The 15,969-nt window shown below is 42.6% G+C and overlaps 1 protein-coding gene across 1 annotated transcript in view; it reads left to right on the plus strand.

Moving 5' to 3' along the window:
- The window catches only part of LOC145390617 (ecdysteroid-regulated 16 kDa protein-like), a 102,130-nt gene extending 90,378 nt beyond the window's left edge, over positions 1 to 11,752 (plus strand). Inside the window, exon 4 of the mRNA XM_080265415.1 lies at positions 11,640 to 11,752. Within this exon, the coding sequence (XP_080121541.1) occupies positions 11,640 to 11,726 (87 nt within the window). The 3' untranslated portion in view covers positions 11,727 to 11,752. The remainder of the gene's footprint in view (positions 1 to 11,639) is intronic.
- The last annotated feature ends 4,217 nt before the right edge of the window (positions 11,753 to 15,969 follow it).

Raw genomic sequence — 15,969 nt, forward strand, 5'->3', positions numbered from 1 at the left:
CACTTGAAATAACTTATAAAACTATTTTCCATTGTTCACGTATATTTACATTCATTACTTTCACTTGCTGTTTACACATTATTTACAATTCCACTTGCACTGTTTTACTCAATAGAAAGATCGTAGTCACTCTTTTATCAATTGTCAGCCCTTTACCTCTTTCCACACGAGGTTTAGTAGGGGGTAAAGGTCACAGGGCCATTTGCATGGGGGTGAAAAAAGGCCTTGAAGTCAGCAAGAAGAAACATACGTACTCTCGCTTCGGAAGATGAGAGTAAACTGATAACGGAGGGCCAGCGTGGAGGCCTGCTTTAGGGGTTATTCAGAGTTACCAATATTGGTTCTTGAAACAGCTAAGTCTAGCACTGATATGATTGGCAGGAAATCTAGACAATACATTATAAATTGGGTAGTTCCAGGTGAATGTAAATATCACTTAGGCTTCTCCCTTCCCTCCTTACATGTATATTTATTACGAAAATAGATTAGAGGCCTACTTAGGAGATATATATTCAGGGCTACCAATGTTATATCTTGAAACAGCTTTGTCTAGCACTGATATGATTGGCAGGAAATCTAGACAATACATTATAAATTAGGTAGTTCCAGGTGAATGTAAATATCACTTAGGCTTCTCCCTTCCCTCCTTACATGTATATTTATTATGAAAATAGATTATACGGCATATTTCAAGGGGAAAAAAACAGCGAAAATTAGTGAACGAGTGCACGTGAGGTGTTGTCAGGTGATGATTAGCCAATTCCAGGTGTATGGCACTCTCACTTACCTTATTTCTTTCTTGTATATATTATTTGGTATAAGAATAGGACATAGGGCTTATTTCAATGGATGAAATCAGTGAAAAATTCCAGGGAAGATTTACTTAGCGTAGCACGGCCGGGCAGGCGAGAGGATAGGGTAATGAAGGGGGGGTAGGGAGGGGAGTCAAGAACGGGGAGAAATGGCTAAATTGTCAACAATGGATGGGAGTACAGATGAGATTAGGAGTGCTGACTAGTGTTGGACATTGGCAGTACTGATAGATGATACAAGCCCCCGCTTGGAAGCCCGGGTGAATTCAAAATAACACAGAATCACAAAAGCGACGCCCCGCGGTATGATCCCTTGCTCCCAAGCATCACGAAAGTGACGCCCCGTGGTTAAGGGGTTAATAGGGAGGCTGACCTACAACATCCTTGTAATTACAGTATATAACAGAGTAGGCTGTATCACCAGCCAATCAATTCAGTACTCCTGAGGAGGATGGGAATGCTATTGATAGGGAGAGCTGGAGCTCCTGTTTCACTAGCCATCAGGATATCCTGGCCATCCTCCTTCTGCTGACCTTTTAGTGTGACACTAACACTGAGCGTAGGCCAGCATACTCTCCCAAATACTTTTCTCAAACCATCTCATGCACTTGTCTATATGCACTTTACATACCACACAACATACCCAACTATGCCACAGGGATTGATAACTGCAAGGGCATGTGGCCAGAAAACTTAACCCCTGCTACCTAGTGGCTGACTTGAGGGGAGTCGTGGCACGGGCTCCACCAGTGTAGTTTTGAGGACCAGAATGGGATAGGGCCTGGATCTGTGCCAGAGGGTACAGGGCATTATGGTTCCCAGGGTGCCGCTCGTGCCCAGCAGAATGAGGTCAGAACCTAGGAGTAGTAACCCAGGGGGCTGTTTTATTACAGGGTGTCTAATTGTGGGACATTTAAAGTGTCAAGGCTGCCAGGGCAAGCTTGGAGGGTGTCCTTATAGCTATCCTGGCAGGGTTCCCTGAGGCCACTGTCACAGCCTCTTGCCACAGCTGGTGAGTTAAGGACCCTAGTGCCCATGCCTAGTCTTGGGGCTGTGCTGATGGGTTGGGCCTGTGGTCTGTCTTGTATCATTTATAAAGGCATGAGCATGTTTAAATGCATTGGTATTAGTCACCTAATGGCGGCTCTCCACTCTGGTCAGTCTCTGGCAGACCCCCTATTTAAACCCTTATCCCTGAGGTCACGCTTTATGATCGCAACCCAGGTTACGTCTCGCAATGCTACCCCTTACGTTTACACTTCTCACTTTCCGCAATTGTCATCCTCTATCCTGTCCACATGCCCAAATGATCTCAGTCTACCCCTCCTCATCACAACATCAATACATTCCAATTTTATCCTTCCACACAACTCTTCAATTGTTTAAACCCCATTCCCCCCAGGCCCTACATTCACGGTTGCATGACACATCCACCTAATCATTTTCATTTCTGTATGTTTGAGCCTACGAATATCCTCTCCCTTTACTGCCCAGGTCTCACAACCATACAGCATTACTCTGCTAACACATGACACATACAGAGATCACATAGTGCAGAGGGACAAAAAATGAGAAAAAGCAATAAAAGCAAGGCTGAGGAAATAAAATCACCCAAGGGATTCAGAGTGGCATCATTGAATGTGGGTAGTTTGAAGGGCAGAGTGGGGGAAGTAACAAGAGATGTTGAAACAACAATGTTGCAATGGGTTGGAACATTGTCACTGTGACCAAAAACAAAAAATTCAGATTTGCCCCTAGTGAAGGTGATCTTGATTTTTTATTTTTTTTTTTTTTTTTTTTTTTTTTTTGAAGGACATCATTCATCACATATTTGTTTCACATGATCAGGCAGTCAGTAAAGAGTTTTACTTGGACATCGTGAAACGTTTGAAGGAGGCAGTGCAAAGGAAGAGCCCTGAAGTGTGGACAAAAAATCTGGACACTGCATCATGGCAATGTGCCTGCTCATGCATTGCTCCTTATCTGTGACTTTTTGGTGGAGCATGAAGTGACTGTTGGCCCCCAGCTCCTCTGCTGTTTGGATTTAGCCGTTTTTTTTTTTTTTTTTTTTTAATCCACATTGAAAGGTCACTGATTTAAGATGGTACAAGATATAGAAGAAAATTTGCATAGTGCACTAAGCACACGTTCAAGTGTGTGTACCTTGTTGACTAAGTGACGTGGAGTGATGCAGTTAGTGTTAGACTAAAGCTCAGAGTTCCTGTTACATAGCGCTCCCATCACGATCACGCTACACTGGCTAGTTGGTGCGCTATTTAAAAAGTTTGATTTCTTTTCAGACAGACCTTATATTGTATTTTCTGCCATTGATCTGTCATGTAAGTTGCAAATGGAAGAAAACTGAGCCAAGTTGAGAAGAATAGTAGTGAAGTCATTCAAGGCCCTGCACGACGGATGGAGTTCTTGGACCACTAGCCGGAAAATGCTTTTTTGTTGGATAACACTGTTTTCACCAACACTTTATCATGTGGCCGTGGATGAGAACATTTTCTTGTCCCCTGTTAGTTGCAGGCACATGTCAGATGTGGGGGTTGACTCACTTGACCCCCTGATCTCTGATCATGTTCTGATCACTCTTAGTTTTCCATCCATCCATTGCCAGACGCCATGTATCCCAAACGGGGTGACCAAGGGCTTAGAGTCAATTGTTTTACAGGGAGGGGCACTAATCCTCCACCAACCCCACTTGACACGTAGGGATGCCAACAGCATCTGGTGTTCCCAGGCGGTCACCCATCCAAGTACTAACCAGACCCAAGTTACTCTTAGTTTTGATGTCCCAAAATCCCCTTCATATATAAAAGTCATCAGGTTCAGAAATTACAGGAATGTTGACTCCCAGTTGATGTGTCTTGAAATTGATCATTGTTTAAACTACACTTGTTCTTCAAATCATTATTCTGATGAATTGGTCGATATTTATAATAATGAGCTCAGGTCAATTTTTGACCATTATTGTCTCGAGGTAGTAAAAAACAGTCATTGTACATGATAATTCTCCGTGGTATGGTCCATCCATTAATTCTTTGCGTAGACAGCGTAGAAAGGCAGAACATGAGTGGCACTTGCAGCAGACCGAATTAACTCGTTTGCGTTATGTTTTCGCAACAAGAGCAGTCGTTCACACTGTAAAAGCTGAAAAGGCTAGGAATTATCAAAATAAAGTTTATTCATATGGTGGTGATAGAAAAAAACTGTCTGCAGTTGTGAATAATTTTTTTGGTCGGAGGAATGTAATTGTTAAACCAACTTCTGTATCTGGTGCCCAGTTGGCTTCTGATTTTGCTTCATTTTTTACAACTAAGATATCTCACATAAGAAGTGATATAGACAACAGTTTTCCTAGTGAAGCGTATTCAGTTGACTTCCAGCCACGGTGCACTGGGGATCATTTGCTTTCAGCATTTCATCTGCTGAATGTAAACAGAGTCAAATGTTACATCAAAGAACTTAATAAAACATTTTGTCCACTCGATCCGTATAACATGTCACAACTGCCTGATGTGTATGAACATGCTGCAGAATTTATTTGCAACATAATTCTTAGAAAGTAATTTTGTGCAGTCTGAGAAACGTGGTTTGCTTAGGCCCCTAATTAAGAAACCTGGCCTTGATGTCAAGAACATGACAGATTATCGTCCTGTCTCTAACCTGTCTTTCTTATCGAAGATTATTGAGCATGCCATACTCGATCAACTCTTACCACTGCTGGAACACAGCAGAGTTGTTCCTGTTGTTCAGTCAGCATACAGAAAATACCATTTAGCCGAAACTGCACTAACAAGGATTCATAGTGACCTGGTGGCAATCACTTGTAGTGGGATGTCCTCTCTCCTAGTTCTGTTGGATCTGTGTGCAGCTTTTGATACAGTAGATCATAAACTATTGTTGCATGATCTGTATTTTTATGGCGTTCGTGATAGTGCTTTTTTGCTCCTTAAGTCATAACTGTCAGACAGATCTCGGAGAGTGGTTGTTGATTTCACCAGCTCTGATTCTGCTCCCCTTCTATACGGAGTCCCTCAAGGATCAGTTTTGGTTCCAATTCTATATACTATCTACACAAGTAGTTTATTATCTTGATGCTCATGATGTGTCCTATCATTTTTATGCTGACGATACCCAGCTCTATGTTAAGATGTCAGATATCAGCGTTACTAAGACAAAGCTTGTATCTCTAATGTCTGATATTAAGATTTGGATGGCTAAGAGGAAACTTAAGCTGAATGATGGTAAAACTGAGATCATCATCATCAGAGAATGGAAGGGGTGGCCAAGCAGAAGCTTAAAACAGGGCAGAAATATGTTAGTTGTGACAAAAAAAGTCATGGAAGCATGCGAAATTGGTCCCCCATGCTGTGATGGCTGCTTTGAGAATATAGGCAGTGAAGCAATAAATGAAATTTTTACCAGTTTCTGGGCAGTTGGCAATTACATGCCCAGAATGCCTACCTTCTAAGCCTGATACATGATGAGGCAGCCACGAGGAAGTACAAACATGAGGAGATATCTCGGGCCAGCCCACATTGTGTGTTAAGTAGAGCACCGGGAGATCAAAGCTTGATGCCCTGCCTTCGCATCCATCCATGGGGTAGGCAAGAAGAAAATGGCCATTCTCCAGCAGAATCACTGTAAGTCACCCAATGGGACCCTAGTGCCTGATGGATGTGGACACAATCCCTCTCCATGTGATGTTATCAGGCACTAGTGTCAGGCCTTCCTCCCCTCCACCTATGCCTCCTTTGTTGACGACTATGGTCTGACAGTGGACAACAGCATTTGGATTACTTCTGCTGAGACCCTTAGATACTAATCTCTGGTGTTGGGTGATTGTACTAAGATTTTTTTCCCATCATTACTCTGATTAATGACAGTACTATTTTTTAAATACTTTTCTGTTATTCCATTATTCACCATTGATAACAAGAGCAGTACATACATACAGATTTACAGAGGAAGAAACAGACGTAGAGAGCTTGACAGACAGACAGACAAACAGACAGACATGAGAGGAGAGAGAGTGGAAAGTTGGGAGTTGAATTGATTGTAGCTATTTTTATTTATTTATTTATTTTTTATGCCTACCTGTATGACCCTTTTGGGGAGGCCATAGCACATTCATATTGTTAAATAGTACCTATCTTAGTTCTGATCAGTGTTGTTTTTGCTTAAGCAATCAGTTTGGCCAGAAAACAGATTGAAAGTTCAGTGGAATAAAAAATAAATAAATAAATAAAAATTATTAATTAATCCAAGGGGTGGTTGAGGTTTATTGGTCATGCAATACCACTCAGGGATGAGTTAGGCTGGTCACTCACGTTAAATGTCAGGGCTGCTATGCCCCTAATGGAACAACATTGGATGAGATGATGAATAAATCATTGAAATATTAATTTCATAGATATGGCAGAAATATTATAAGAATCACCATCTGCACTCAAAACTCTTTCATAGAAAAAAAAATATATATATATGAATGTTCCACTATCAAAAGTAAAAAAGTTAAAGTTGCAAGAATATTGCTGAACTTTGAACCCATTATCTGGCATTTTATGATTTGGCTTTAGAACACCTTATGTCTTGCAACCTCACATTTAGGAAGTTATATCAAGTCCCACCAGTTTGTAAAAGCTGTCGTAAACTGAATAAAATTGTGTAAAGATCTATCTGTCTATCTATATACCTAGGCTGCTTCCCCCAAGGAAAGGGAGGTAGCCGAGACAGGAAGACACACTCCCCATTTACTCATCCATTCAAACACATTCATTCGCATCTTAGCCCCAAAGGGGAGAACGGACAGATCCTCACCGCACCACACCGCACAAGGGTCAACTGTGCAATGTAATCAGTGACATCCGCAGCAGGGCCCGACAGCAGAGCTGGTTTACCCCTGCCACATCATAACAGACTCATCCCCTTACCCGCACCTGACCTGAAATAGCTGATCAGACCAAATGCGGGAGAATATCCCCTCAGGGCTGCGTCATCACTTATTCATTCACAATTTCTCTCCATTTATTTCTGTCACGCACAGCCACTCTTCCTTGCTCAACAGACATCCCTCTCGCATCCAGCGCTCTCTTCACACTGTCCATCCATCCTATTCGTGGTCTTCATCTCAGCCTTACACCTCTCACATCAGATCTAGTTATCTTTTTCACCAATCGCTCATTATCCATTCTCTCCATATGCCCAAACCATCGCAACACCCTCTGCTCAACTTTACCAGCCATCTCCCGAACAACTCCAGTTCTCCTTCGCACTTCATCATTCCGCACCTGATCCATACGCGTCACTCCACACATACTTCTCAGACACCTCATCTCCATTACATTCAAACTTTTCATCTCTGCTACACCCATATTCCATGTTTCAGCCCCATATGATGCAGTCGGTACCACAACACCCTCATACAGCCTTCTCTTTACATCCATTCTAAGCAAACGACATCTAAACACTTTTTTCATTCCTCCAGTCACCTTTCCTACTTCATTTATTCTAAACTTCACTTCTGCATCTATTCTTCCATCCACAGCAACATGTGACCCTAGATATTTAAAACATTCTACCTCCTCAAGCAACTTGCCATTCAAAACTATTTTCATCCCCCTACCATCTACCAACCTCGTACACTTCATCACTTTACTCTTATTCTCATTTACTTTCAATTTCCTCCTTTCACACACCCTTCCAAACTCCTCTACCAACTGTCTCAATCTCTCCACTGAATCAGCCACCAGTGCAGTATCATCTGCAAACAGCAGCTGCTTCAGATTCCACTCTCCACCATCAACATTCACCAGACTCAGACCTCCACCTAAAACTCTTGCATTCACCTCCCTTACAACACCATCCATGTAAATATTAAACAACCAAGACGACATCACACATCCCTGTCACAGTCCCACTCTCACAGGAAACCAATCACTCACAGCATTTCCCACTCTTACACATGCCTTACTATTTACATAAAAACTTTTCACCCCTTGTAGTAACCTACCATCAAGTCCATACAATCTTAAAACAGTCCACAAAGTCTCCCTATCAGTTCTATCATACGCTTTCTCTAAATCCATAAATGCCCAAAACACATCCTTGCCTTTCGCTAAATACTTTTCACACACTTGTCTCACCGCAAACACCTGATCCACACATCCCCTCCCTCTCCTAAAGCCACACTGCTCATCACCAATCACTCCCTCTGTACCCTTTCTAACTCTCATAATTAACACTCTACCATACACCTTACCTACAACACTCAACAGACATATACCCCTAAAGCTAATACATTCATACTTATCACCCTTGCCTTTATACAATGGGACCACATAAGCACTTGCCCAGTCAACTGGCACCATACCTTTCACAAAGCACACATTCAACAATCTTACTAACCAGTCAACAATAGTCACCACCACCTTTCAGGCATTCCACAGCACACCCATCCATACCTGCAGCTTTCCCTGTTTTCATCCCCTTTACTGCCTTCTCCACTTCCTCCTTCGTGATCAAAGAATCATTCAACTCTCCCAACACATTTTTTTTTTTTTTTTAAATAATGCGAGGAAGAAGGCACCAAAGGCCATGAGCCCGCAGTAACAGTTCCCTCCAAGAGAAAAACAAAATACAATAGAGAGCCAAATTCAAGATCCAATCATTTTGAGATGCCTGGACACACTGCGTTTGAAAGACTGGAGATCATAGGCAGCAGGAAATACAGACAGAGGGAGACAGTTCCAGAGCTGACCTGTTGCATAAATGAAAGACTGGGAGTAACGGTTAACTCTTGCATTAGAGAGTTGGACAGAAAAGGGATGAGAGTTTGCTGCCAGACGGGTGCTACGTGCCCGTCGTAGAGGTGGAGGAATGCAAGCAGACAGTTCAGAGGAGCAGTGACCATTAAAGTAGCGATAGAAAAGAAATAAAGATGCAACAGTGCGGCGAAGAGACAGGGGTTGAAGGGAGTCAGTAAGAGGAGGAGAGTTAATGAGACGAAAAGCCTTTGACTCCACCCTATTGAGAAGAGCTGTATGTGGGGAGCCTCCCCACACATGAGAGTTGTACTCCACACAGGGGCAGATAAAACCCCTGTATAGAGTCAACAATTGTGCAGGGGTAAAGAAAGAGCAAAGTCGGCTTAGCACACCCAATCTCATGGGAGCAGATTTTACAAGAGATGTAATATGATCTTTCCAAGATAAGTCCCGAGTAAATGAAACCCCAAGCATGTTCAAGGATGATGCAGGATTAAGCTGAATATTATTAAACATTAGTGGGTATACCTGTGGAAGGTTTTGTCGGGTTGATAGGTGTAAGAACTGAGTCTTAGATGCATTAAAGACAACCACATTATTTTTACCCCAGTCAGAGATATGAGCCAAGTCAGACATTAGGTGTGCCATAGCCTCATCCCTTGTTTGTTGAAGTAACTGTTGAGATGGGCGTTGCAGGAACTGAATGGAAAGGTGAAGGGTGGAGTCATCAGCGTATGAGTGGATAGGGTTAGATGTACAGCTTAGATCATTGATGAATAAAAGGAAGTGAGTTGGTGATAGGACAGAGCCCTGAGGAACACCACTGTTGATAGATCTAGAAGAACAACAATGGCCGTCTACAACAGCGGCTATAGAACGACCAGAAAGGAAGCTAGCGATGAAGGCACAGATAGAAGGATAGAAACCGTAGGAGGGCAGTTTGGAAATTAAAGATTTATGCCAGACTCGATCGAAAGCCTTTGAGATGTCAAGTGCAATGGCAAAGCTTTCGCCAAAGTCCCGAAAGGAGGATGACCAGGAGTCTGAAAGGTAGGTGAGAAGATCGCCAGTGGAGCGTCCCTGACGGAACCCATACTGACGATCGGAAAGAAGTTTGTGATAGGAAAGATGTCTTAAAATTTTTCTATTAAGAATTGACTTGAAAACTTTTGAAATACAGGACGTTAAAGCAATTGGACGATAGTTGGAGGGTTGGGAGTGGTCACCCATCTTTGGGACTGGCTGAATGAGAGCAAACTTCCAGCAAGAAGGAAAGGTACAAGTTGACAGACAAAGGCGAAAGAGTTTGCCTAGGCAGGGTGTAAACACAGAAGCACAGTTCTTGAGAACAACAGGAGGGACCCCATCAGGCCCATATGCCTTGTTAATACTGAGGCCTCTGCGACAATCTCAGCCACCCTTTCCTCCTCTACATTTAACAATCTTTCAAAATACTCTGCCCATCTCTTCCTTACTGCATCCATCTCAGTTAACATCCTTCCATCCTCTGCTTTTACTCGTTCTTCCTTCCCAGACTCTCCCTTTCACACCCTTTTCACCTCCTAAAACATTTTCTTATTCTGTTGAAAATTCTCTGTCAGCTGCCTACCCCACCTCTCATCAGCTGCCACTTTAGCATCACGCATAGCCCTTCTCGCCCTGTTCCTCTTTTCCTTATACCTCTCATATGACATCTCATCCTTCCTCTGCAGCCACACTTCATATGCACGTCTCTTCTCAGCCACAGCCATACTTACTTCCTCGCACCACCATTCACTTCCTGTTCTTACACCACCACCCACACGTCTCACACCACACACCTCTTCTGCATGCCCCACCACAGCACTCTTAAATAACTGCCATTCCTCCTCCACACTGCCATTTTCCCGATGTTTCACTGAATTCCACTCATCTTTCAATTTCTCCTGATACTCTATCTTTTTCTCTCTTTTATCCAACTCACTCACTTTCAAAACCTCCCTGCCACACCTAACCCCTCCTAGCTCTCACCCATCTCTTACCTACTCTTAACTTTTCCTCCACCAGGTAGTGGTCAGACATACCTCCACCCTCCCCTCTCAGAACTCTCACATCCAACAATCCTCCTATTACATTCCTAGACACAACCACATAGTCCATCAAAGCTCTATCAACAACCCTTCCACCCTCCTGTCTCACCCATGTATACAGTACTTATAAATATCTTTCTTCTCAAACAGCGTATTTCCAATCACCATCTCTCATTCGACACACATCGCTATCATTCGCTCCCCATTTTCATTTCTTCCAGGCACACCATGCATACCAACTACACCTTCAACTGCTACATTTCCCACTCTAGCATTCAGATCTCCCATCATTACCAAATTCATATTCACTCCGAAACTCTGCAGACACTCATCAACATCATTCCAGAAAGACTCCCTCTCTTCTTCATCCCTTTCACTACCAGGCCCATATGCACTCACAAACACCCTCAACTCACGTTCAAATTTCGCGTTCACCCACATCAGTCTCGATGACACCTCCTTCCATTCAATCACACACTGCTGTACTTCCGGACTCACTAACAAGGCCACACCTTCTCTTGCCCTTCCTCTATCAACATCTGACAATCTTCCATTCACCCTTCCCTTTCATCTTCGTTTCACTCAAAGCTAACACATCCAACTTTCTTCTCACAAACATTCTCCCAATCTCCTCCCTTTTAGCCTCAATCGTACTACATCCACGCACATTCATAGACCCAATCTTCAGGGTACGGGGATAACTCCATCCCCCATCCCTTCCTCTGGCCTGTCTCTTTTTAGGAACTAAAAAACAGAGGAGGGGGTCCCTGGTCCCCTCACCCCACCTCTTTTAGTCGCCTTTTACGACACGCAGGGAATACGGTGGCAGTATTCTTCCTAACACAACCTGGCCGCAGAGTAGTAGTACCACCCCATAGTGTGGCCAGATTGTGTCCCCCCCGCCACAGGATAGGAAGAATAATGTACAGTATAGTACCAAATTCTGGATGTTAAATGATGACTAACTTCTTTGCTTTTTTCAGATTAGTCTGGATGTCAAGATACTGCTTGAGGATGACAGTGATAAGCAAGTGGTGTGTGTGATCTTCCCTGTCCACATCACCAGCTAAGTTGGTGCAGAAGTTTTGGCAGGGTGATGATTATTGCCTTGAATCATGTGATTTATTTATTTATTTTCTTATTTTTTTTTTTTTTTTTAAGACCTCGAGACTGTTTTCTTCAACTCGGGAGACTTTTCATTAATGAAAGGGTATGGAAGGTTATACCTAATCTGTCCAGTTCAAAGTCTCCAAAGCTGAATAAAATCTCATGCTGGTAGCAAAAAGAGAATAAACAAACATCACTGAAGTGAAAGAGTTAGTTGGTTTGTTGTGAGAAAGAACACTTGTTCAGTCTAAGTCTAGGGCAGAGAATGGCTTATTTTAATATCATAGAAACATTTTACTGATTCACAAGACCTATACACATTAAGAAAAGAAACTGTTAGTACCACCACACCAGTTTTGAATGAGATAGCTTTAACAAGTATTGAACATGAACCACAGTCGTCGTAGCAAGTACCAGTACATATCCTTGTTACAAGTTGCCAAAGAGGACATTTCACTTTTGCTTTGTCTGTAGAATGATACATAAAAATTGCATATTATACCTCAGTTAAAATGTATAAACCTGGTTTGCTTATTTCCCCAGTATTAAGCATCAGTTATATAGAAAAAAGATACAGGTATTTAGAACACATCCTTGACTGACAACAAAGACTATTTTCATAGAAATACCTGTTGTATGTCTACCGCAGCATACTGTATAAAGCTGATTTACTGGTTTCTCCTTCTTACAGTATGTTGGTGGTGTTTTAGATCATATTCCCTACTTATAACTAGGACTGAAGTAAGAATGACTTATTTTGGTTCCATTGTTACTTGTGATCTGATTCGCCAGTGTCTCCAGATTCACAGTACAAGATGTATAGAAAAAGTTGATATTTTTGTACACATTCCTTATGTACAGTATAATGAAGACTGCCTTTAGCTACTTTCGTTAGAGTGGGAAGTGAACCCAAGAGTGTTATGTTACACTGGATTGCTAAAGGAAACTGCATATCAGTTTCATGTTGTGATATTTTTTATTTTTTTGTTTTTTTTTATAACGTGACCCATGTGACACCCTGTCTGTTAAATAAGTTTGTTAGCTGGAATAGAATTCTTGAGATGTTCTGACCTTGCAAGAGTTCATCATCATCATCATCCGGGCCTCCTTCCCCACCCTAGGGTACGGTGAGGAGTAGCAACATCGAGACGCCTTAATCCTGTAAGGGGTGACCACAAACAAATCGCCTCCATGTTGCCCTGTCCCCTGCCATTTCACTGCCCTGCTTCCAGCTCACACACCCCTCTCTCATATACCTCTTCACTCAATCCCACCATCTCATCCTTGGCCTCCCCTTCCATCTTCCCCCCTCCACCTCGCTCACATACACTCTCCTCGTTAGTCTCTCACCCTCCATCCTCTCTGCATGACCAAACCACCTCAGTGTATTTCTCCTAACACTTTCTGTTACATCCACATCCACACCACAATGCTTCTTCACTTCTCATTTGTTAGTTTGTCTCTCCATGTACTTCCACATATTGCTCTCAAATAACTCATTTCCACTGCTGTCACGCTAAACTTGTGTCTTTCCAACAAGGTCCAAGCTTCACGTCTATACATTTGAGTTAGTATCACAATACTGTCATGCATCAACTTTTTTACTTCCATGCTCATTTCCCTGTTTCTTACCACTGCTTTCAAAGAACCAGCAACCTTTATACCTTGGTGTACCCTCTCAAGCACTTTGCCCTCCAAACTTCCATCCATACTCATCACAGTACCTAAGTACGTAAATGCACGCACATCTTCAATTTCCTCATCATCCAGTCTCACTGTACATTTAGTGACTTCATTTCTCTCAAGGACCATAACTTGACTCCTCTCTACATTCACCTTTAGATTCCATTTTTTACACACAATTCCAAACTCATTCGCCAAGCTTTGTAGTTCCCCTTCATCATCACTTGACAGTAATATCATCTGCAAACAATACTACAGGTAGTTTCCAAACATTGCCCCCTCTCATTAAAGCTGCTTCAGCATCCACTGCCCTACCTTGTGTCTCTTTTATAACCCCATCCATATACAGATTGAACAACCATGGAGACATGACGCATCCCTGTTTCAGTCCAACATTCAAATACTAAAATTCACACAATTCACTATCCACATGCACTACTCTCTTGGCCCCCTGATACATACTCTTCACGGCATTCAACAACTTCCCATTTGCTCCTTATATTTTTAATACTTTCCACATTCCTTGTCTCTCCACCTTGTCATATGCTTTCTCCAAATCCTTGAAGGCCGCATACAGCTTCTTTTCCTTCTCTAGAACTTCCCTTCCTAAAATCTCCCTGCTCTTCGCCAACTAATTCCTCTGTTATTTCCCTAACTCAGTCAATAAGTATCCTACTATACACTTTTCCTATTACACTAAGAAGACAAATGCCCCCATGCATACCACACACTTCTTTTCCCCCTTTCCTTTGTACAGGGGAATAATTATACCTGACTTGCAATCCTCTGGGACTCTACCTTCCTCCCAGGCCAGTCTGCACATCTCCCATATCCATTCTACTGCTCTCTCTCCCCCATGCTTCAGCATTTCACCACACACTCCATCATTTCCTGGGGTTTTCCCCATTTTGATTTTCTTCATTGCTTCCACTTCTTCCATCCTACAGATTTCTTCCTCTCTTCTCATCTCCCTCCTCCTCCGAGCCATTCCCCAGCCACTTATTCTCGCATCACTTTCGGTCTCTTTGTTTAACATTTCCTGAAAGTGTTCTTTCCCTTCTCCATTAGCAATCTATTATTTTTATTTTTCACTCCCCGATTAACTTCTATATCACCCTGTCTAACTCTCTTTACCTCTTTCCGGAACATTTTCTTATATTCCTTTCATTTTACACCCAGATTCCTTCCAAATTCCTCATCCACTCTCTTCCTACTCTCTCTTACTAATCTTTTACCTCTCTCTTCCTCTCTACATATAACTCTCTCTTCCATCTCTTACCTTCCTCCACACCACTGCTTCCCATCCACTCATTATATGCTCTCTTCTTTTGCACCACAGCTTGTCTCACCTGTTCATTCCACCATTCTGTTCCTTACGCCCCTTTTCATGTTCTCTTCCCCCTACGCACCACCTCACATGCTGCACAGATTTCTTCTGTGAATATCTTCCACACACTTTTCACCTCCACCATTTGCTCCAAATCATATTTACTCAATCACTCCTCCACTTTTCTCTCATATTCTGCCCTTTTTCCATCCTTTTGCAACCTTTCTACCCTCCTTGTATGGATTACTTCCTGTCCGTCCCTCCTCCAGTGTATGTGAATTTTGACTTTTGCCACCAGCACATGGTCCACTTCCCCATCCTCTTATGCTCCTGCATCCATTACACACCTCATTCTGTCATCCACACACACATAATCAACCCTTGCCTTCCGTTCGTTCAGTTCACCACTCACCCTTCTCATCACTTGCCACGTATACATGTGGATCATTTTGTGTCTAAAGAAGGGATTGGCTATCACCAAACCCCTCCTCGCACCAATGTCCACTAAAGCCAAGCCATTCTCATCCACTTCTTTAGGCACATCCCACTCACCAACTACTCCATCCACCTTTGCATTCCCTACTTTTCCATTCATATCTCCAATCAAAAAGACTCTCTCATTGCTTTCAAACTTTTCCATGCATGCTTCAACATTTGCTGAAAACTTTTCTTTCACTTTACTTGCACGATCTTGCATTGGTGCATACACACACGCAAATGCCCACATTTGTAATCCTACTTTCAATCTTGTCCACACAGTCCTTGAGCCAACTGATCCATACTCTCTTATATTCTCCTTCCATTTCTTGCACACAATAATACATACACCCTTTTTTGCCCTCTCATTCTCACGTACTTCTACACATACATCCCATCCATACTCCCACTCTCACATTCTCACCTCGCCATTTAGTGTCAGTTATTCCACATACTGTATGTCCACTTTTGCACCCTCAAGCACCTGGGCAATCTCTCTCTCTCTCTCTCTCTCTCTCTCTCTCACCCCTTACATTCTATATTGCAATTCATTCTCTGTCCTTTGATTGGTCCTGAATTGTCACCTGCTGATCTGTCCTGGTCTGAGGCTTCTTGTTTGTATTTTTAATTATTTTCTGAGGAGAGGCACTAACCCTCTTCCAACTCACTTGTTATCACGCAGGGAATTTATGTTGGTTGGTTATAAGGTTATCAGCCAT

Source organism: Coenobita brevimanus, chromosome 15 (genome assembly GCF_032717465.1).
Source record: "Coenobita brevimanus isolate Jiangsu-jjx chromosome 15, ASM3271746v2, whole genome shotgun sequence".
Lineage (NCBI taxonomy): Eukaryota > Metazoa > Arthropoda > Malacostraca > Decapoda > Coenobitidae > Coenobita > Coenobita brevimanus.